The 21,666-nt window shown below is 43.5% G+C and overlaps 2 protein-coding genes across 6 annotated transcripts in view; both read right to left on the bottom strand.

Annotated features, from left to right (window-relative positions):
- AGBL4 (ATP/GTP binding protein like 4) overlaps positions 1–21,666 on the bottom strand; it is a 1,282,996-nt gene that overhangs the window by 240,066 nt on the left and 1,021,264 nt on the right. The window lies entirely within an intron of this gene.
- Positions 1–21,666, bottom strand: part of BEND5 (BEN domain containing 5) — a 50,231-nt gene that overhangs the window by 27,776 nt on the left and 789 nt on the right. The window contains exons 2-4 of one of the 4 annotated variants that reach the window (XM_023519147.1): positions 21,474–21,660; positions 6,189–6,322; positions 3,763–4,229 (exon numbers count right to left, since the gene is read on the bottom strand). In XM_023519147.1, the coding sequence (XP_023374915.1) occupies positions 3,763–4,000 (238 nt within the window). In that variant the 5' untranslated portion in view covers positions 4,001–4,229; positions 6,189–6,322; positions 21,474–21,660. The remainder of the gene's footprint in view (positions 1–3,762; positions 4,230–6,188; positions 6,323–21,473; positions 21,661–21,666) is intronic. The other 3 variants (XM_012811471.1, XM_003799935.2, XM_023519148.1) reach the window with 3 other exon arrangements.

The following is a 21,666-nucleotide window of genomic DNA, read 5'->3' as shown; positions in this document are numbered from 1 at the left end:
GGTAGGAAGATTTCCTTTTAAAACTGAGCACTTCCTGACTAGTTATCATTGCTGGTCTTCTTTCATCATGAACAATCCAGGGCTTAAGCTGGACAAAAGTCCTTGAGGGTGAAGTAGGCAGGTGAAAATACTCAAGGATTCCAAAAGCAACATTCAAGCCAAGCCCGGGGTATAGAGCACGGCAAAGCCTAGGCCCTGTATCAACCCCTGGCCAGGACGTGTTCCGTAGAGAGCATGTGGGAACAGAGAGTCAGGCCAAGGTTTCTTGCTCACTTTCTTGCTCTACAGATCAGGAGCCGTTACAGCAGAGGGGTATTTCTCAAGGCTCACTGTGAGACTTCTACCTTCAAATGGCAGCCCTTCCCCCAGAAATGGTTACCCTGCATTTTAATTACATTTACTTCCGTCGCTACCTTCTTTCAACCTTCCAAAGTCTCAGTTACCTTTGTATTTCCCCGAGCTCCTAGGTTTGGAACACATTCAGTCAATGTTAGCTGACAGATTGACTGAACAATGAACAAACATATATGTGGGTTATTATGAAAGTTTTGAGATACACACAATCAAGAAATGTAAAATCTGCATAGACAGAAACAAACGAAGTCCTCCCAGCAACACCAAGAAGCCGACAAGTTGAAACTTGCACAGGTGGATCAGGACACTACCCTGTTGTTTCTCGTAGTGACCCACGTATAACCCTTTCATCTTCTATAAGATCATGAGGGGCAGAGAAGTTAACCTATCCCAGGTCATACAGCCAATTACTAGGAGAGCCCAAATTGAAAGCCAAACTGAATCCTTAGCTCTTCCACTAAATGACGTGGAACAGGAGCTAATAGCAACGAAGCATCGACGGCAGGCTCTGTGCTGTGCGGCATAAGGCTGAAAGGGGGAGACGACCGTCCCCATTTTATAGACGAGGACACCATGTCACAGAGAGATGGCTCTCTACCTAGATGGCTCCTCACTCGTCCCTACCCACTCACTTCTGCCTGGACAGCAAAACTTCCTCATTCAGGCTTCAGCTTAGAAGTTGTTTCCTTGAGGAAATCTTTCTTTCCTAATTCTCCAGAATTTGGTAGGTGCTCCTCCTGTGCTATCCCAAAGTCTTCTCTGCTTTGTCCCTGTGGTGACATTTATGTAGTGCTGTCATTGATTGTTGCAGTCTCTCTCATAGAACTGAGCTCTTCAAGGCAAGAGAGCAAGGGCTGTATATCATGAGTATACTGAACTCTCACCACCAGGCAAAATGCCTGGCACACTGCAGACTGGTAAGTATCTGTGCAAGAAGAAAAGGTCTGAGAAAGGAAGGGGGAAAAAGATAAAAAGGAAGGAAAGAAGGTTTCCAAAGCTAAAGAGTTGGGAAGTAGGGAAGCTGGGATTTGAATCCTGGCTGTCTCTTTCCAAAGACCATATTCTTTCCACAAAAAAAAAAAAAAAAAGATGACTTCCTCTTAAGGGTAGAGACCCTTCTACTTAGAACTTGCCACATTACCATTCTCCAATCGACATGTGTTAACCAGTTGACTATAAGCTTTCAGGGACAGTGAGTATGATTTTCCAGGATCTCCCCCAGCCCGGGGGACACAGGGTGGGTGTTCCATGCATACTTGTGACTTGAACTGATGTATGTTCAGTCCATTCCACTGCGATGATGACAGTGACTCATCAGGGAAAAGCTAGCCACTGACCCTTACAATAACATTCAAGGCCTCTGGGATAGATGAGTCTGGAAAGATCAAAACGCTGAAACTATGGTGGAGTCAACTTCATCTAACTGTTTTAGGACAAAAAGAGGCACATAATAGTGTAAATTGCAGACGTCTTGTCTTATTGTCCAGAGGCTTAGGAGTAGTTTCAGAAGTTGAAACTCAGTTTAAGATCATGCAAAACAGGTAGTTTCTGTGGGAGGTGAAATGATAGTGTGAAGAGTTTTTGTTGGTAGTATGCTTCCCTCTCTCCTCCAAGAAGTTTACAAAAGACATAGCATTCAGAGCACAATAAAAATAAAAATTATTGGGAGGTGCCTGTGGCTCAAAAGGGTAGGGCGCTGGCCCCATATGCCAGAGGTGGCGGGTTCAAACCCAGCCCCGGCCAAAAAAAAAAACCAAAAAAAAAAAAAAATAAAAATTATTCATTTTAATATTGTGAAATGTTTTTTCTCTTTAAAAATTCAGTTCTCTCCCTACTCCCCCACCCTGACTCTAAGACCTATACGGCTTTCACAAATTTTTAAGTTTATGAGTTTTTTTTGAGCTTTTATTTTAATAAAGAACTTTAGTAACTTCTATAATTAAAAACCACATGTGATCTTGAGTGTCTCTGTGAACCTCTATAGGCTATGATTTAGGACAGTGGCCAAGGCAATGGCAGAGAATGGCCGAGTTGTGAAGCGGGAAATCCTGTCCATGAGTCAGGTGACTTGGTTTGAGACAGAGCCCTGCCTCTATCTCCCCACGTGACTCTAGGGAAGTCCCAACCTAGTTTCTTTCTCTATGACAAGGGCATGAAAAAGACTCTCTGATGACTCCTTGGGCCATTCAAAGATCTAATGAGACACTACCTTCGGGACATACTTTAAGAAGCAAAGACACCAACAAATATAAGACAGAGCAAGAGCACATTTATCTAAATAAATCAGAGGGGTAAAGCTTTACATATCAACATGTTATCTAGAGTACAACATTATATTTGATTTAAACTCCGGGGGATTGAACCTGTTTTTCTAGACTAGATTATTCCCTTTCTTAAGCAATACACACTGCCTCAGGGTTATTAATTATTGTCCTTGGGGGCTGTGGAGACCATGAACTTATATTATACTGATTTTCCCAATATTTACTGGCCTCTGTCTTTTACAATGCTGGATTCTTATGTTGTGGAAGAGTTCCTCCCTCTTTTCTTCTTTAGCAAGCAGTCATTTCTCCCTGCTGTTAGGACTGCTGCCTTTGAGATTTCCTCCACTCCTGCTTCTAAACCACAGCAAACCTGGTTAGTTCATACAAGAGACTAACAAGTTCTTCTGTGAGCAAACCAAAGGAGTTTTACACACCTTTAAATTCATCTTCCTATGGTCACGTGCCTCCCTGCTCAAAAGTTTTTTAATGATTCCCACTCCTACCAAACAAGTCTGGATACCCCACGCTGGTACTGTTTTCCAACATCTGCCCTCAGAATACACGTGCAATATTCATTCTGAGTATGCTGCAGGCATTTCCCATACCCCCGAGTCCCATCCTCGGCCTCCTCTTGCACCTTCAAACACTGCACAGCCATCAAGGCCCAGGTCAAGGCCCACCTCCTCCCTGAAAGTTTGCCCATACCCTTGATTACAAATAACTCTTCTACTCCCTGAACTCTCAGCATCCCCCTGGGGCATTTCTGGCTTGAAGTAATGCTTGTTTTTAGGCTCATGCCCAGGTCTCTTTACTATCCTGAAACTTCCTTGGAGAGGTTCCCTACAATCCCTGATACCACCTTTTGCTGAATGTAGATACAAACGACAAATACTTTGTCAGCTCTTGTTCTCTGGGCCATATTCCCCACTGTTCCATAGCTGAGGCTGCCGCACACATACACAAGCTCCCAGCTCATTCAGTGTGAAAGGGGGTGACTTCCTCGGAGTGACTGCTGAGCCAAGTGTCTGTCCTTCACTAGCCTCAGGGGTACTCGGCCTGCCTCTCCACCTTTTCCTCCTGGAGGAGGAGCTGCACTGAGTATTCCACCCACGTGGAGCGGCAGGAGGCCTGCTGGGGCACTCACCGCTGCCAAGCCGCAGGAGCAGCACGTCCTGGAGTCTGCGGTTGAGGTCGCGAAGCTCCTTCATTTCGGACACAAGTGCCCCGTACTCCTTGAGCTTCTTGGCCTGCTGCACCAGCTGCCTCCGAGTCCGCTCCAGCTCCTGCTGGAGATGGCGCATCTCTTCCTGCTGCTGCTGGTAGTTTCGCAGCAGCTCTTCATACAGAGCCCGGGGCACAACGGCATCCTCTAGACTGTCCATGTCCTCTGTGCCCGGCGAGGCCTCCACGAAGACCTCTTCTGGACACGTGCCGGGGCCCAGGCTCAGGCCGTTCTGCTTCTCTAGCCGGGCCACCACTGCCTCGATGCTCTTGTGCGCCACCTCACTCGGCTTCCGCCCCTCAGGTCTCTGTGTAGGACAACGAGAATCAGTTCAGGCAAGGGCAGCTGGGACTTTCTTGGACTGCAGCTCAATATTTCCCCAGACAATCCTAAAATCACAGAACCACAGAACATCAGTGCTTGTAGAAACTTGTGCAAAGACTTAGTCATAGCCCTTCATTTTACAAACAGAGAAACCGGGGTCTAGAGTGGGGAAGGGGTTCGCCCAAAGTCACAGCTGGCCATCAGCTGGTGGCAGAACCAGGACTCTGGTATCCCAGGGCAATGCTATTTCCATTCCTCCACTCTGTCTCTTAGATACATACACCACGACCACCCTTCCAAACTCTCCCCTAGCCCACCCACAACGCCTAGGCAGAGACTTGCTCATGGGGGTGTTCGATATGTATTTATGGAGAATGGGGAGAAATCAGGCCAGGCTAAGCCACCCAAGTGAAATCACACTGAAATCTCGTCAACAACAAAAACAAAAAGAATAAACAACAACAAAAAGGCATTCCATCATGCAATTCTTTTTGTCAAGAATGCTCTAGTTCAGAAGGATGTTAAAAACTCAATTCACTCTTATCTAGGGCAGGGACCACGTCTTATTTTCTCTGTTTCTCCCCTGCCTACTCAGAACTGGTACTCAGCAGGGGCCTGATAAACATTTACTCAACTGAAAAGTTCAAAGAATGTCAGCACTGAAAGGTACTTTCACTTTCACTTCCTCTTTTTATAGGTGAGGAAACCAAGGCCCAGACTCCACTCAGGGACACACGATAAGTTACAGACAGAGCCAGAACCAGAATTTGGAACCCTACTTCCAATACAAGGCTCTTTCTCCTACATCTGCCGGCCTTTCCCTCAGAAGACAGAGGATACAGAGAGGAAAGCTCATTTAGAAGAGAATTATCTATGACTGTCCAGGGTTTGGGGTTCAGCTGCCTGAGAAAATTCCAGTTCAAGTGGACACAGTTTCCACTGAGGGGCATTTGGACTAACTGAATTCTTTATCCAGGGGAGGAGGGTTAGGTGCTCTCCTGGCTGGGGGCACTTGTGGGAGGTGCAGAAAAATAAGGGCTTAAGATTCTAGATACCGCACACGAAGTTTCAGGAAACTTAAGAACAAAACCAAACCATGACTCTGAGATTGAGCTACATGGCAAAATCCTATGTCTTATCTGCTGGGATAAGGTGCTGCTAGTGCAGATGACTTTCTCAGCTAGAATTGTAATGGTCACTTTGGACATCTGTCTGCATTACCATACTGTGAGACCCCTGGAGGCAGGACCATATCTGGCTAATCTCTATGACCCCAGCAGGGGCGGGCACCATGCCAGGCCCACAGCAGGAGTGCAATGAATACCATGAACTGAATGCAACTGCATTTTTTGGACTACACCTTGGGAAGGTCCTTGGCCCTGTGTCTAAAATCAGACCTGGGTCAAGGCAAAAAGAGGTATCCTTCCTTCTCTTCCCACTCTCTTCTTCTCGAATACCTACTGCATAAAAAATAGCTAGTTCGCTGAACAAGATTTTTAGCAGGTTTACAAAGTGAAGCTGGAGGAGATTAAATGGGCCATACTGCAAGGATGCAACTTTATGAAAAGCTTTTGTCCAACGCAGGGTCCCGTACATCCCCTCTCCGAGTCTTGCTTATTTCCCAGTGAGTCCATCCTTAGCTGTCTGGGCAACATGATAGTGACTGTCTCTAAACTTTTGCCTGAGAAGAGCTGCTTAACATTCCTGGAGATCAGCAGTGACCTCTCTGGAGCTGTGGGCCGGGACAAACACATGGTTCCAAATCTCCAACAGTGATGACACTGCAGAGACTGTGCGAACAGGACCAGGCGTGGAGGCGCAGCATGATTCTGGGCTGCCTAGAAAGTTGGCCAGCAAGGCAAATGCACACGAGTTATGCCAAGCTTCCTCTACCTCAGAAAAAATAATGGCTGTGACACTAGGGGACATTTATATGGGGAGAGGGATCCAGACTGAAATTCTTTAGTTATGAGCAATCTGAAAATTCTCCCACATACTTCCAAAACCAGAAAAGATTGTGTTACCTTGATGTGTCTAAGCTGTAAATCTTCTTCCCCATAATCTTTAACCTCCCCATCTTCTTCTACGTGATTAAGAGAAAGTTTGGGGATTTTTATTTTCTTCTGCATCACACTGTTTTCAAGGTCAGATTTGTCTTCTAAAATGCATGTCAAGAGAACAAGGTTCATTATGAGTCAAAATGAGTCATTATGAGTTCAAAATGCCCCAAACCTCAAATGCTAGAAAATAATTGAGGCCAGACCAGCTAAAAAGGAAAAGCAAACAAATCCAAGGTCTGTTTTTTCCTGCATGCAGGGATCCTAAAAGCAGCAGTCTGCACTAACTTGATCAAACTCTAGGATCAAGGGGGTTTGCTAAAAGAACTACCATACAAAGTGGTGAAATAGCATTCAGTGAATTTGCTTAGGGGGTTCTCTAAGTATATCCTAGAGGGAGGCCTTTTATGGAATTCTAGAATCTTGGAACTGGAACAGCCCTTAGATCGCTATCTGGTCTAAATGGGCATATGAATGAATCCCTCAACAACTGAGATCTTTCTAAGTCAAGTGTCTTCCCAGGAGAATGTGGTGGGTTTCTGCCAACTCAGGTCTAATAGGCATGAGAAGGATAACAGCGCTTATGGCAGCAAGGCCTAAGCTGGAATGACACACAGGCAGACTGAGGTCAGGCAGATACAGGAAGAGTAACAAGTAACATTTCTAGCCTTCTTCGCTGATACCAAATCACAGAATGACAGAGTTTAAGGAACCTCAGTGAGCAAGTGGCCTAACTCTTTTATTTTACAGATGAGGAAACTCAAACCCAGAGAATGGAAGAGGCAGACATACCATCTGAGTCTGAGAAAGAGCCAGGGGTTGGAAACAGGCCTCCAGAACCTTACCCGGGGCTTATGTGTGCTTGTAACACATAGTGAAGTATACCACAAACTGCTACATAAATCAAAAAGATGTTATTTTTCTTCACTTTCTCATTCTTTAAGCTCAACCATAGGTTATCTAAGAGGTTTTTGTTTTGCTTTGTTTTCCTGTGCATGTTTCAAACTGTACTTTCCATATCTGTCTCTCGCTGGCAATGTCAAAAGCAAAAGTTCAAATAGGCAGGCTCCAGCGGTAGAAAGGTGAACTTGCTCTGGAATTGGCCCCTCCTGATAAAATACTTTATGCTGTGGGCTTGAACTGAGACCATAGAAATTACTGTTTCTTATATTCCTCAAAGGTTCCCACTGCTACGTTCTAAATGTCTTTTCTAGCATTCTGTCCAATGCTGGATACAGCACACAGACAGGTAGCTGGTTTTAACCAGTCTCCAAAGGTCTTTCTGTTGAGTCTGAGTGTGTAGGTGTGTGTTAAATGTGCTTTTGTGCTTCTCCCAGGCTAGGCTTCCCTCCTCACAACTTGTTAGTAAAGCTGAGAAGGCTGCTTATTAGCACGTAGCTATTCTAGAATGTACCCAAATGCTAAATCTTCCCCAATGGTCTCAGGAACAGAGCCCCAGCTGGTCAAAGATGGGACTTCAGTATCAGAGAGACCTGAGTGTAAACTTTAGCTTTACTGTGTCAAGGTGAGAAGAGGTAGACAAGGCCTTAGGTCTCTCCTCCATAACAGGAGTTACAGGGGATGTTGGGTTGTGGGGATGAAAGGGATAATTCGTACAACTTACCAAACAGTGCCTGCAACACACTGGCCACTCAATGAATAGTATATTATAATTAATATTATCAATATGCTCTGAGTTATTTTAGGTGAAAAAATACTTAAATTAAAAAACAAAGAAATGATGTAAGTAGATTATGAAATGTAAAGGAACTTCCTAGGAAAAAAAAGAAGTGGTCCTTATTAACAACTCCCTAATGATGAAAACAGCCTTTCCCACAGAGCGGAGGAGCAATGCTTGGGTTCTATTTTCACAAGAACGGTCTGTTCTTGTTCTCTTTGTGCCTATAAAATATATCCACTGACTTAGGGATGAACAGCAGCAAGGACTTTGGTTTTTCTAAAACAGCAATAGCTTCCCTCCTACAAATCATTGACTCTTTCTAAGCCACAAAGCTGCTAGAATGTAAAATCTATATAAAGTGCTTCAAATGAAATTATCCTGAAATGAGGTGTGTGTGTATACATGTGGAAAAAAACAGAGAAGAGAGAGAGAAAGAAAAAAGAACAAGGGGTGGTATTAAGACATCTGAATGTGTTAGGGCAAAGCTTCTAGGCTAGTCTCCAGGTTGACAAGTTCAGGGGCAAAGATTTGAGATGTAGTCACCAAAACAGACAAGACAAGCTATTCTTTGCCTCTCTGAGCTGAAACTGTGTGCGTAGCTCAGGATCATGTTGGTGTGGAAAGAAGTTATCATTCAGACACACAAAACTAGGTAATATCTGAATAGACAAAGATCCTTAGATCATCTCATGTAACCCTTTCAGACTGTAGATAAGAAAAATGAGACTTTAAATGGTGATGTCTGTATATCCACTTATGTAATAATTAGGCCCAGCAATAAAAGAGGGACAAGACAGATAGGGTCTCCATCCTGGAGAGCTCACTGTTGTGCAAGGTCAAAGAAATTAGTGTCATAATATCAACATAGAAAAACTCAGACCACACGATCAGGTCCAGAGCTTTTCTTCCTCTTCTGCCTAACATTACTGAGAATTTACTCTGTAGGATGTAGGCTGGGCCTGGGGACACAGATATGAATGAATACTCTTGTTGGGCACACAAGATAAAAATCCACGAAAAGATAACTCAAGATCTCAAATGCTGAAGTATGAACAAGGGAGAAGTAACTGGGATAGGATTTCAGGAGCAAGGGAGATCACTTCAGGCAGTATAACCATGGAAGGCTTTTGAGAGAGGAGGTAGCATTTGAACCAGACTCCTTACTTGCTGGGTGAATAAGTTATATTACTTCTCTAAGCCCCTTTCCATATCTGTGACTTGAAGTAAATAATTCCTGATTACATTGCCAGAATGCTATGAAGATGATGAATTCTGTATGTGAAGAACTTGGCAGAGTGAATGGCACTTTGACGCTGATGCTTATAAAAGGATAGCCATTGAAGGGTGGTGGGAATCTAGACATGCCAGAGGGAGAAACACAGAAGCCAAGAGGGGAAGGTTGGGAAAATATTTAGTCTGCAGTGGTCTAAGACAGTTTGGTTATAGAAAAATAAGGTGGTTGGGGCTAGAGAACAAATGATCTTGAATGCCAACTTAAGAAGGGCTGAGCTTCCAGTGTTCAGGTGTGGAAAGAACTAGAATTCAGACAACCTGGAGTCCAAGTCCAGTTCTGCCACTCCGTAAGTATCAGAAGTCAGCCAAGCTGCTATCTCAATGACAGGGTCATTTTTCTCTACCTATAGAAATAAATATATGCTCTTAAACAGACCAATATCCAGCACTGAGGTTGAAGAAACAATAAAAAAAACTTCCAACAAAAAAAAAGCCAGATGGCTTCACACCAGTATCTCATCAAAGCTTCAAAGAAGAGCCTGTATCTATACTGCAGGAACTATACCTAAATATTGACAAGGAATAAATCTTCCATAATACGTTCTATAAAGCAAACATTACCCTGATACCAAAACCAGGAAAGGACCCAATTAAAAAGAGAACTACAGACTAATTTCACTAATGAATATTAATGCGAAAATACTCAATAAAATCTTAGGTAATAGGTTGCACCTACATATTAAAAATGTTATATACCATGATCAAATAGGCTTCATCCAAGGGTTGCAAGGCTAATTTAACATACACAAATTCACAAATGTAATTCATGGTATCAATAGAAGCAAAAATAAAGACCATATGATCCTCTCAATAGATGCAGGAAAAAGCATTTGATAAAATTCAGCATCCTTTTCTAACAAGAACACTTAAGAATATAGACATAGTTGGCACATTTCTTAAACTGATTGAAGCCATCTATGACAAACCTACAGCTAATATCATACTGAATGGAGTAAAACTGAAAGCTTTTCCCCAAAGAACTGGAACCAGACAAAAATGTCCTCTATTGCCACTACTGTTCAACATAGTTCTGGGAGGTTCTAGCCAATGGAATCAGAAAAAAGGCTATAAAGGCATCATCCATTAGGGGCAGAGGAGGTCAAACTCTTTGCCGCTGATGATATGATCTTATACTTAGAGAACCCTAGAGACTCAACCACAAGATTCCTGGAAGTGATCAAGAAATACAGTAACATCTCAGGGTATAAAAGCAACATCTACAGTAGCCTTTGCATGTGTCAATAACAGCCAGGTTGAGAAGCTAATCAAAGACACAATTCCCCTTCCAGTAGCTTCAAATACCCAGAAAGATACCTAACAAAAGAAGTAAAGGACTTCTACAAAGAGAATAATGAAACACTAAGAAAAGAAGTAGTAGAAGACATCAACAAATGGAAGAAGGTACCATGCTCTTGGCTAGGAAGAATCAACAGTGTTAAAATGTGTATCCTAGCCAAAACAATCTATAGATTTAAGAACTCCTATTCATAAATGGTGCTGAGAGAACTAGACAACCATAAGTAAAAGACTGAAACTGGACCCACACGTTTCAACACTTACAGAGATTGATTCAAGATGGATAAAAGATTTAAATCTCAGGCATGACATGATAAAAATCCTCAAAGAATGTGGGAAAAACTCTTGAGGACATTGGCCTGGGGAAAGATTTTCATGAAGAAGACTTCAGTGGCAACCGCAACAACAACAAAAATAAATAAGTGGGACTTAATTAAACTGAAAAGCTTCTGCACTGCTAAGGACATAACAATCAAAGCAAACAGACAAACACGTCTTTGCAGAGTGGGAAAAGATATTTTCATGTTATGAATCAAAGGTTTGATAACTAGTATCTATAGAGAACTCGATCAATTAAAAAAGAGCAAACAATCTCATCTATCCCATGGACAAACATTCATGAGGGAGACAGACTAATGGCTAACAAACATGAAAAAACACTCAGTATCCCTAATCAGAGAAATGTGAATCCAAACCACACTGTGATATCACCTAAATCCAGTAAGATAAGCCCACATCAGAAAGTCCCAGAGATGCAGATGCTGGCGTGGATGTGGAGAGAGTGGAACACTTTTACACTGTTGGTGGGACTGCAAAGTAATATAGCCTCTTCGGAAAGAAGAATGGAGAATCCTCAAAGAACTCAAATTAAACCACCCATTTGACCCCACAGTCCTACTACTAGGCATCTATCCAGAAGAAAAAGTCTTTTTTTTTAGACAGAGCCTCAAGCTGTCCCCCTGGGTGGAGTGCTGTGGCATCACAGCTCACAGCAACCTCCAACTCCTGGGCTCAAGCGAGTCTCCTGCCTCTGCCTCCTAAGTAGCAGGGACCACAGGCGCCCGCCACAATGGCTGGCCATTTTTTGGTTGCAGCCATCATTGTTGTTTGGCGGGCCCAGGCTGGATGCGAACCCGCCACCTTAGTTGTATGTGGCTGGTGCCTTAGTCACTTGAGCCACAGGCACCAAGCCGAAAAAGTCATTTTTATCATAAAGACATTTGCACTAGGTTATTTACTGAAGCTCAATTTACATTCGCTAAGATGTGGAAACAACCTAAATGCCCATAACTCAGAAATGGATTAACAAACTGTAGTGTATGTATACAAATTGAATACTATTCAGCCATAAAAAGATGAGGACTTATATTTTTTGTATTAACCTGGATGGAGCTGAAACACATTCTTCTTAGTAAAGTATCACAAGAATGGAAAAGCAAACATCCAATGTACTCAATATGGATATGAAGCTGGTAGATGATCTAATTCATGCCCACATAGGAGAAAAACTCAATTCAATTCAAGTAATAACCATTACCATGCTAAACAGAAACAGGTTGTAGCCAGGGCCTCAGGGCTTGAATTAGTTCATTCAAAAGTTAGGCTGAGCAGTCCAGGAAGCTCTGAAGAGAAGGAGTAAGTTCAGGAAAGGGACAGAGAAGATAGTACCTTGAATCATATACCTCCTGACCTGAATCCTGGTTGCTTTGATGCTTAGCCAGAGGGGGATCTTGAAGCCCCTGGGGAGCCAGCCACTTCCTGGTTTCATCCTAATGCTTTCCACTCTCTGCCTTGGCCCATGTTCCCTGGATGAGGGCTCAGGAGGATCAAGATCTCTGCTCATCCTTTGACTTCCTGAGAGATGTCAGCTCTCACAAGGCACACCTCTGGTCTCTAAGCTTTTGTAACCCTAATCTTGAGTTGAAGGTAGATGTCTCACATCTGGCAATGATTACTGAACACTCAGTTGTCATAACAAGTAGAAGAAACAATTGGGAGAGGGAGGGCCAATATCTAGTAAAAACCATTTAATCTTCTGGATCAGTTGGTCCCACTGTGGAATTCTGGCTTTGCTTCATACTAACAGTGGGACCTTGTGTAAGCTCTTTAACCTGTCTGAGTCTCAGTTTCCTTATTAGCAAAGTGGGGATAATAAATTGTTTTCCAAAGAGAGTGCATGGAAAGCAGCAAGGACAGTGCCTTTTTTGTCCACAGATGTGCAACAAATAGCAGCCGTTATATTCGGCTTTTGTCCCCATGGTAAAGAGAACCACTACAGGTATCTGACATAGACGGAGACATGATGAAAGAGAGGTTTTAGGAAGATTAACGTGGCAGTGGCAAGCAAGATGGATGAGGTGTGGGAAGGAGATGGAACACAAGGTGACAAGGAGCTGTAACTCTTGACTGGTCACATGAATGAAATGAACGCTGGTGTGGATCATCTAAGACAGCAACTACTTCACGTGGAGTCTTTAATGTGACTTGGGAATCTGCTTCTGGCTTTGAATTCCAGGAAATCACAGAAGAAACTAGCAGCTGATTGGGAAAGATGAAGGAAGCCCTCTAGTCAGTCTGCCTTTGCAATTGCTCCATGCTGAAAGCCAAGGAACCAGTTTTAGTGCAAACAAAAATAAATCTGTTGCCTCCAAAGAGACAATCATCACCCATCCTAACTGCCTGACTTTTTTGTCTCTAGGGCACAGAAAACCACCAGGGATTTGAGCATCATCTATTGCCCCTTTCCAGCAACTATGATGTCAGCTCATTCTATTTATCCAATCAACACTGAGTAAGCACCTACTATGTGCTAGGCCCCATGCCGGATTCTTTAAAAACATCACTGTATTCAATCCCTACAATAATTCTATTGATGCAGAAACACAGGTTCAAAGAAGTGAGGGGACTATCCTAAGACATAATAGCAGAGCCAGAATTTCAAATCATGTTTCTTTAAGACTCAGACTGACCCTGTTTTATCACCTAATTATCCTATAGAAATAAGAGAAAAATTACCAAGTTGCTATAACTTTCTCAACTGAACTAAAAGGTACATATAAAATGATGGCTGTGTCAACGTCACTTCCAAAGTGCTTGCCTTTCTCCTTGCTTATGAGAGTTATGATAAATTCCCAAATTGAATTAACACTATATAAATAGGATCTGATGCCAAACACCTGAACTACAAAGCTTATCAAGGCCACCAAGCTCCGAATAATCCCCCAATAGGGTCTCTATTCAAAGCAAGAAAGAACTTTCTTGTAAAAACATAGTTAACAGCTGCTCTTCCAAAATATAGCAGAACTTGGTATATTAATCTAACAGGGAAAACGTTTCATTACATTTACTACTCGGGAAAAAATGGAAGCATGGTAATAAGCAAATGGTGTTTTAAAAACAACAGGAAGGTAGACAGGAAACCCAAGGCAAGTCAGTCTTCAAAGGTGAAGCTACTCTTGAAGTATCTGCAGTAAAAATGGAAGTTACACTGTCTTCGTTCCCATTTTAGATAGAATCAGGCTAGATAATTGAAATAATCCAATGTCAGAGAGCTTAATTTCATATAGATTTCTCAGCCAGAATGAAATTCTTTTTTTTTTTAATTTTTATTTAGAGACAGAGTCTCATTATGTTGCCCTCAGTAGAGTGCCGTAGCGTCACAGCTCATAGCAACCTCAAACTCTTGGGCTTAAGGGATTCTCCTGCCTCAGCCTCTCAAGAAGCTGGGACTACAGGTGGCTGCCACAATGCCTGGCTATTTTTTGTTGCAGTTATCATTGTTGTTTAGCAGGCCCGGGCCAGGCTGGAACCTGCCAGCCTCAGTATATGTGGCTGGTACCCTACTCACTGAGCTAAAGGTGCTGAGCCCAAAATGATATTCTGAAAGGCCACATAGAATGTTTTACAAAGGTTTTATCTTATAAATGTCTAGATGCTAAGTTTTAAACCTACACAAAAGCCTTGTAAAGTTTATATTTACCTTCAAAACAGATATGCCACAGAAAAGACAAGCACATTGCATTCTGTGTTGAATGGTGTTTGTTTTCATAAAATCTAAGGCACACAAAATTCTCCAGTTTCAAGGATTATACCCAGCCAAGGCAACAAAAAAGTCACAAGGCATGCTATGGTGTAGCAGAAAGAAACCAGGAGACACTCAGCTGAAGCCTGGCTCTTTCACTAAATTATGTAAAGTGATTATTCCTCTCTCTTGGCTTTCTTTTGGTAAAAACATAGGGATTAGACTAGAAACTCTCAGTAAGTTCTCTGGTTGTGTGACCTCTTGCTGGTCATGGAGACTTCCACGGCTCTTTCTAAACTGTGCCAGTCCACGGTACGAGTAGATGATCTTCAACCTTCCCCCAGCTGGGCATGTGTGAAGAAATGCCCTACGGAGGACACCCAACAAGGGGAGCGGGAACTGCTCATTTGTTCTCACTCCCAGCAACTCCCTGGCCCTGGCACAGGGCTGGGGCACAGACAAGACTGAGAACCTCTTCCCGATGGGTCATCTGCCCAGGTGCCTCCACGTGACTCAAAAAGGCTGTTGCCAAAGTAACAAATGGCCCCAACACAGAGTCACAGAGGGGGAAAACATGAAGGAAAATAGTGAGCCTTTCATACCCAGGAGGAGTTAAAACACACACAAGTTAAAATTTAAACTTGTATGTTCCTTAAATGTGTTGTTCCTCTAAATCACCCCTTTAGAGGGCTATACCCACAACTACCTAAGCTGTTCTCTCACTGACTATCAGCTCACAATGGTTCCTAACATCTGCCTATATTTACCGAGAACCTACTATATGCCAGGCCCTTTTCCATATTACTTTGCTAAATAACACAACAGGCAAGGGGGTGATTACTATCTCCATGTTACAGAGAAGCCCCTGGAATTTAGAGAAGTGAGTCACCTCCCCAGAGTCATACAGCTTCTAAGTAGAGAGTCACAATTTGAACCCAGACTGTCTGACTTCAAAGTCTATCCTCTTTTAGCTCTCTAACATTTCCTCCTGTGTGCTTCAGAAAGTGACCTAGAAGTCATTTAACTACACTCTTCTGCAGTGCTAGCTTCCATTCTCAAATGTCCCTGACTTGCTCTCCATCTCTGGCGACAGGGAACTAGTTCAGCACCACGCTGGAAACCCCTTCCATTATTTGTCTGCTTTCTTTGCTATTATTATATTGCTCTCACCACCCCCTATGAATTCTACTCTCTGGCTCTAACTCTGCTTTCTATGTCCTTAAAAACAAGTCTGCTCCTTGCTCCATGGTGCAAAACTCAGAAAATGAAAACTACCAAAATATCATTTCATGCAAATCTATTTTCCTGCTTAGATACTTAGCTGTCTTAACCAATGAGCATAAAAGAAAAAGTAGTTGACGTATAGTTACAAAAAAAGAAAAATAAGTCTAGATCTGGGATCCGAAGACCTCTCTTCTTATTTGGTTTTTCAGGACATTCATCTCTCCTGGAAATCCCTCAACTCCTGGTTCACCTCTCACTGCTCCTTCCCTATCACCATTTTTGGGTTCTTTTCATTCAACTGTGTCCTTAAAAGCTGATGTTCTAAAGAGTTCTGACCTTGCATGCTTCTCTTACTGTGAACCCTTTCCCCAGAGGTTCTACGGGCCCCTAAGATTCAACAGGTCTCAAACTAAACTCATCTCTTCTGCTTCCAACCAGCTGTTCTAGTGTCCTTCTCCAGAAATGGGAGGCAACCCATCAGTTACCAAGTCCCATGGCTTCCCCTTCCTCAATACTACATCTCAGATCCAACATGACCATCACCCCCTTAGTTTAGGTGTCGATATTTTGGACGAAACTCACTCACATTTTTTCCACAACCCCAATCTATGTAGGAAGACTTAGTCCACTGCCTGGAGCCTAGGACATTCACTAAATAATTGCTTAAACAGCTTTTTTTTCTCCTGGGTAAAATAAAAAGCTCCACCTCACAAAGATGTGGAACAGTGCTCCCAACCTTTGCAGCTTCAGTCCATCTTCTACCACTCACTTGTGGGGCCCAGTTCCCAAGTTTCATGGAAAATAATTTTTCTATGGATGTGGCAATAGAGAGGGGTAGGGGGAGGTGGAGCTCTGTGGCTTGGCTTCTAACAAGCCCTGGACCCTTACCAGTCTGTGGCTGTAGCTGAGGTCTGCAGATGCACAGTGCATGAACCTGGAAAATGCTAGATACTCAATAAATATTTAGTAGGCAAAAATGGTACCTATGAGTATTCCTCCCCTGCATTTCCCCCTAATATAAGGTTGGCCACCTACTATCTTCCAGTATAAGGTTGAACACCTACCATAACTCCATACTTGCAAAGCCTAAATTAACCAAAGAAAACCACTTCAGGTTATGTGAGTTTTTCTGATAAGAAGAGTATACATGTCTTCTGTCTTCAAGGAGCTTAAGACAAAGCAGGGAGGCACACTGGAAAGACAACTGGTCTTGCAGTCAAAGACCACAATTTGAGTTTCACTTTTCTGGTGTGTTTTTAAAAATAAAAACTAGCGTGCTCTTGAATAACCAAACACCACACAAAAAAGCAACTTGCCTGGGACAATTTTTTCTTTCAGCTGTGAACCAGAACTCTGAAGCACTCTGTAGCACACACTATTTAGTTGTAACAAATATGTGATTCTTGGGTACTGAGAAGTCACATCAGACTGAACCTTCGATGGTTAACATTCCAGTAGAATCTGTAACAGATGACAGCAGGCAAGTTCTAATCTTTGCTCCAATGTATATCAGCAAAACATGTCAAAACCTAAATTAAAAGTTTTCACTCACTTTAAAAAAAATAAATAAATCCTTTTGTTGGCAGTTTCCCACTGATGACATGCAACAATCTTCACATATAAAATTGACTAGTCCCCTGCTTCACTGCTAACTTTGTAGAAGTTCCAAAGCATTTCTGGAGCAAGTGATCTATTTGGACTGACAACGCCAAGCTGGGACCTGAGCCCTGAATGAGCTAAAATTACCAAAGCAAGAAGAACGTGGCTTTGGAAGCTATTTCCCCAAGTGTGGGGTTTCTTCTAGTCAAGGGAGTGATAAAGAATGTTGACTTTTTCCAGATGAACAAAATTGAATGAAACCTTAGAGTCCCACTACAGTTTTTTGTTCTAAAAACAAGTTATTGCTAAAGATGTTCCTGTCTCACCTACTCCCCTCTCCTCAAGCATAAAAAATGTACCTGTCTCCCTAAAGTTCATGAGTTCGACTTGGGCTGACCAGTGTGAACGACGTGCTGGGCACCACAGATACAGAGACAAGGTGGGCAGGCCCTATCACTGAGGAATTCACTAGCTGGCAGGAAGAGAGGCACATTCACAACTCATCAGAACCAGACAGAAAATGCTAAGACCCATAAGCAAGTCACAAGCAAAGTGAAAAGAGGGTTCTGAGGAGGGAAGAGTCTCACTTGGGGCCATGGGGAGGAACAGGGAAGGCCCCTAAGGCCCCTAAAGCAGAGTATCCACTCTTCTGTCACAGCCTCAGTCATATGTCTGCCTCCCCCACGAGAAAGTGAGGTCCTATGGGGAGAAGCCCAGCATCAGACAAGGAATGATCCAACCTGGCTAACTCAAAGGAGTGCAAAAGAGTGTGTTCACAGAATAGCAAGAAATTCCATAGGTCTCAGGGAAGTAAGGGGAGAGGGGATGAAGCTGGAGAAATGAGATGGGGCCAGGGCTAGGGTTGGTTTGAGGAGGGCTACGAATGGCGGGCTAAGGAACTGAAGCTTTAATCAGTAGGCAATGGGGAGTTACAGAAGGTTCTAAAGAGAACAGTCAACTGACTAAGACTGTGCTTTAGAAGATTATTCTGCAAGCAATTTGGAGAAGAGATCAGAGACCGAGTGATCAATAAGAAGGCTGCTGCATTGCTTTAGATGAGTAAGAGCTGATGCGGGCCTGAATGCAGGCATCGTGGTAGAGCTCCAAGGGAAAAACTTGAAAGATAAACTTCAAAGTCCCTTCTCTGTGCTCTCCCAGTGCCTGGCTGCTACCTCTATTTAGCACTTACATTGGGGCCTCCAAACTGCACATTCTGTGAGGATGGAACCCACTTCTTCTTCATTACTCTGCCTCCCACAGAAACCCCACAAAGGAGGGCCTGAAAAGTTAGACCCTGCCTCCCCTGGGTTGTGCTGTCATTTCAATCATAGTCCCTAAGATGTGCTGGTGTCTTTATTAGAGCACTGGGCCTGGCAGAAGGAAGCAGTGAGGGGACCCTGACAACAGAGGAATTTAGCATACCGGGACAGCAGGAACTGAGCACAGGTGCTTGTACAGAGCAACTTGGAATTTTAGGACTCTACGCCTAGAGAACCAGTTTGGGCCCCCGAAAAAACACAAAATTCAGTATAGGAGCCCCAGTAGCAGGCTGGAGTGCAGTTAGATAATGGTGAGCTCTCCAAATGGGTAGCTCTCATTTTCACAATCTGCTTGGCAAATAAACAAGGGTAAGAGAGGCCACAGTTTCACAGGTGAATCTAGCCTTGAGTTGTTAAGTACCCTCCATGATAGACAAGCGCTCCTTTAGGAAGATTTCCTCAAGAAAATGACAACTGAAGGGATGGGGGGCAGGGGGACAGGTGTGTGTGCTCTGTAGGAGGGAGCCTGGAAGAGGAACAGGAGAATGGGCTTGGAAACTAAATTTGTCCTCTGGCTTGAAAACTTTCCTTGAGCTGTAAGCTTTACGGACAGTGTTTCCTTCCAAGCCATGCTGTGTGGCTGATGGGGAACATCAGCTACTTTACAAAGGAGACCGCCAAGCAGGACCCTGGCACTGGAACTGTGTTCTAATTCGGACTTTGCCAATTGTTAGCCGTGCAGCTACAGGCAAGTCTCTGAGCCTCAGTGTCCTCATCTATAAAAATGGAAACAGCAACCTTAGCAATATTTGCCAAAAGGGTCACTGAGAGGACTCAGAGAGAGAGATGATATACAGGCCCATAGCAAGACTGTCAGTAAAGGTGGGGTTGTGTTCTTCACTAAACTGAAAATGTAATTTGGTAAGACCCTATACACTCGGGTCGGACACACTGAAACCACGGTGTAAGCCTGCACGGACAGTAAAATGTGAAGTCCCACTGCAGCTGGCTTTGACATTTCCTGCATTTAGTAACAGGTACACTTCAAGACAGCTCTGGGTTGGCCTGGGCAAATGCTTAGTAAAGGAAGACATTTCTCACTGACCATCACAAAGTGGTGCTGAAAGTACCCCCGAGATGCCACTGCGGCTAGGGAGGGATTAATCAATTAATGGCAAACATAATCCACAAACATAAAGCCACCTCTGCCTTGCTCTTGAGGGGTTGTCACCCCCACTTGGTGCCACAGCATAGTGGTGTTTACACTGAGGACACACCAGGTGAGCTCTTTAAGATAAAGTCACTACAAGCAATTCTCAGAGACTCTAAGCTTAGGGCAAGATGGGGTTCCCAGACACATAGGAGAGTTCTTCCAGGATAAATGAATTCCCAAACTCACCCTGGCCCTTCCAATCAGGTCTGCAGCCAGGGCAGCTGCTCCAATTTAAAAATTAACCAGATAATTGAAATTCAAAATGTAGCCTAGCCAACTTCAACTTGTTGTCTTTTTTTTTTTTTTCCATTTCTCCTCTCAAGAAAAAAATCGAAGAGAGGTGAGGGAAAGTGCTTTTCAACTACTCAAACTGACACCACACTTCTTTGAATCGACTCTGCTAATTTCCAGATATTGCCTAGGTGTTAATTTATTATTTTTTTAAATGAACTCGGAGATTTATCAACATCTGAACTTAGAGGATGAACAGTCTCTAGGTTCAAAATTCACGGTTCTCAGACCAATATGTCTTACATACAGTGACTCGTGTTGATTTTAAAATCAGAGTTGGCGGGAGGTGCCATGAGCCCAAGTGGCCTCTCTGCAGTACTAGAAGCAGCACAGTGCATGTATTTGCTGAATGGATGAGTGTATGAATGAACAATCTCTAAGTCAGGAGCACAGCCATCACATACTCAGACACATACCACTGACTCTCTCTGATGTGCATCTCCTCCACTGTCTTAGGACCTTTCCGGATTTAGGAGTATGACCCAATTGTCAGAAAGCATGCTTTCTTCTAGCAAAAGGGAAGCTAAGCTCTAACCTAGTTATAATATCCTATCCTCTTGGGGAATAAATTCCTAATCCCCTCCCTCAGGTAATTAAAAGCAAACAAACAAAATATAATCAACTACAAAGAGTTTCTATTTGTAAAACCTACTTCCCTTCACTCTGTTTTTCTGGTCCAGACGTCTGGTGTAAGGATATAGCCCTCAAAAAGGGCCTTAGTGCTGTTGATCAGTTTCTTGTTATTTCACCCTTCAATGCCTGCAAGCCTACTTGTCAGAGGCAAGTGAGGTTGCTGAAAGGAACCTACTGCTAACTTGCATGGGACACTGACTGGGCAGGTCACTGTGAGTTGAAAGAATGCTCAGTCCATCCTTTAGGCTCCATGTGAGGAAGCAAAAGCACTTGAAAAATATAGGAAAGGTCTCAAAACTACAAAGTACTGACAGTGACTTCATTCAGTTCCTAACCCTTGGTGTTCCTTTCCAGGTGGAGGGCACAGTGATCTGCTGTCTCTGCCCACTCTAAGGTACATTCTCCTTACCAGCAGCAGCTGACAGGCTGGTCCCCAAAATGGAAGTGATACTTTACACTTCCCTGCATGCCTGAACCCAAGCCTAGCTGGAAAGAGGGCCAGGTGTCTTGTCTTTACAAAGGAAAAGGTGCTTCAGCATGGCAGAAAGAACTGAAGTATAGGAGGAAGAAAGGCTGATTTCAGTATGCTCATCTGTCAAATGGAGAGCAGGGATGGAAGGTCCCATCCTATTCTGACCTAGAAACCCTTTCCTGGCCCCCAGCGCTCACTCAGGGAGGCTTCTGGGAGGTTGAGAAAGGGGTGAGGAAGCTTAGGGATGCCTCAGGGCCTCTGCCTCCCTACCTCTGCCACTTGGCCAGGGAGGGGCACGAGAGTGAGCCCAGTGCAGAGGTTCAGGGCCTCCTTATCCTGTCCAATGATGGCCCAGATAGGACAAGGATGTCATAGCTTCCCTCTGCGAGGAGGGACTCCCACCTAGAAGATCTGACAATATGCGCCGTGCTCCTCATTCCAAGAAGGTACCAAGGGCCTTAAA

Source organism: Otolemur garnettii, unplaced genomic scaffold (assembly GCF_000181295.1).
Source record: "Otolemur garnettii isolate 467f Iridium unplaced genomic scaffold, OtoGar3 scaffold00159, whole genome shotgun sequence".
Taxonomy (NCBI): domain Eukaryota; kingdom Metazoa; phylum Chordata; class Mammalia; order Primates; family Galagidae; genus Otolemur; species Otolemur garnettii.
Note: the sequence above shows the minus strand (reverse complement) of the source record. Positions and strands in the feature narration are given on the sequence as shown.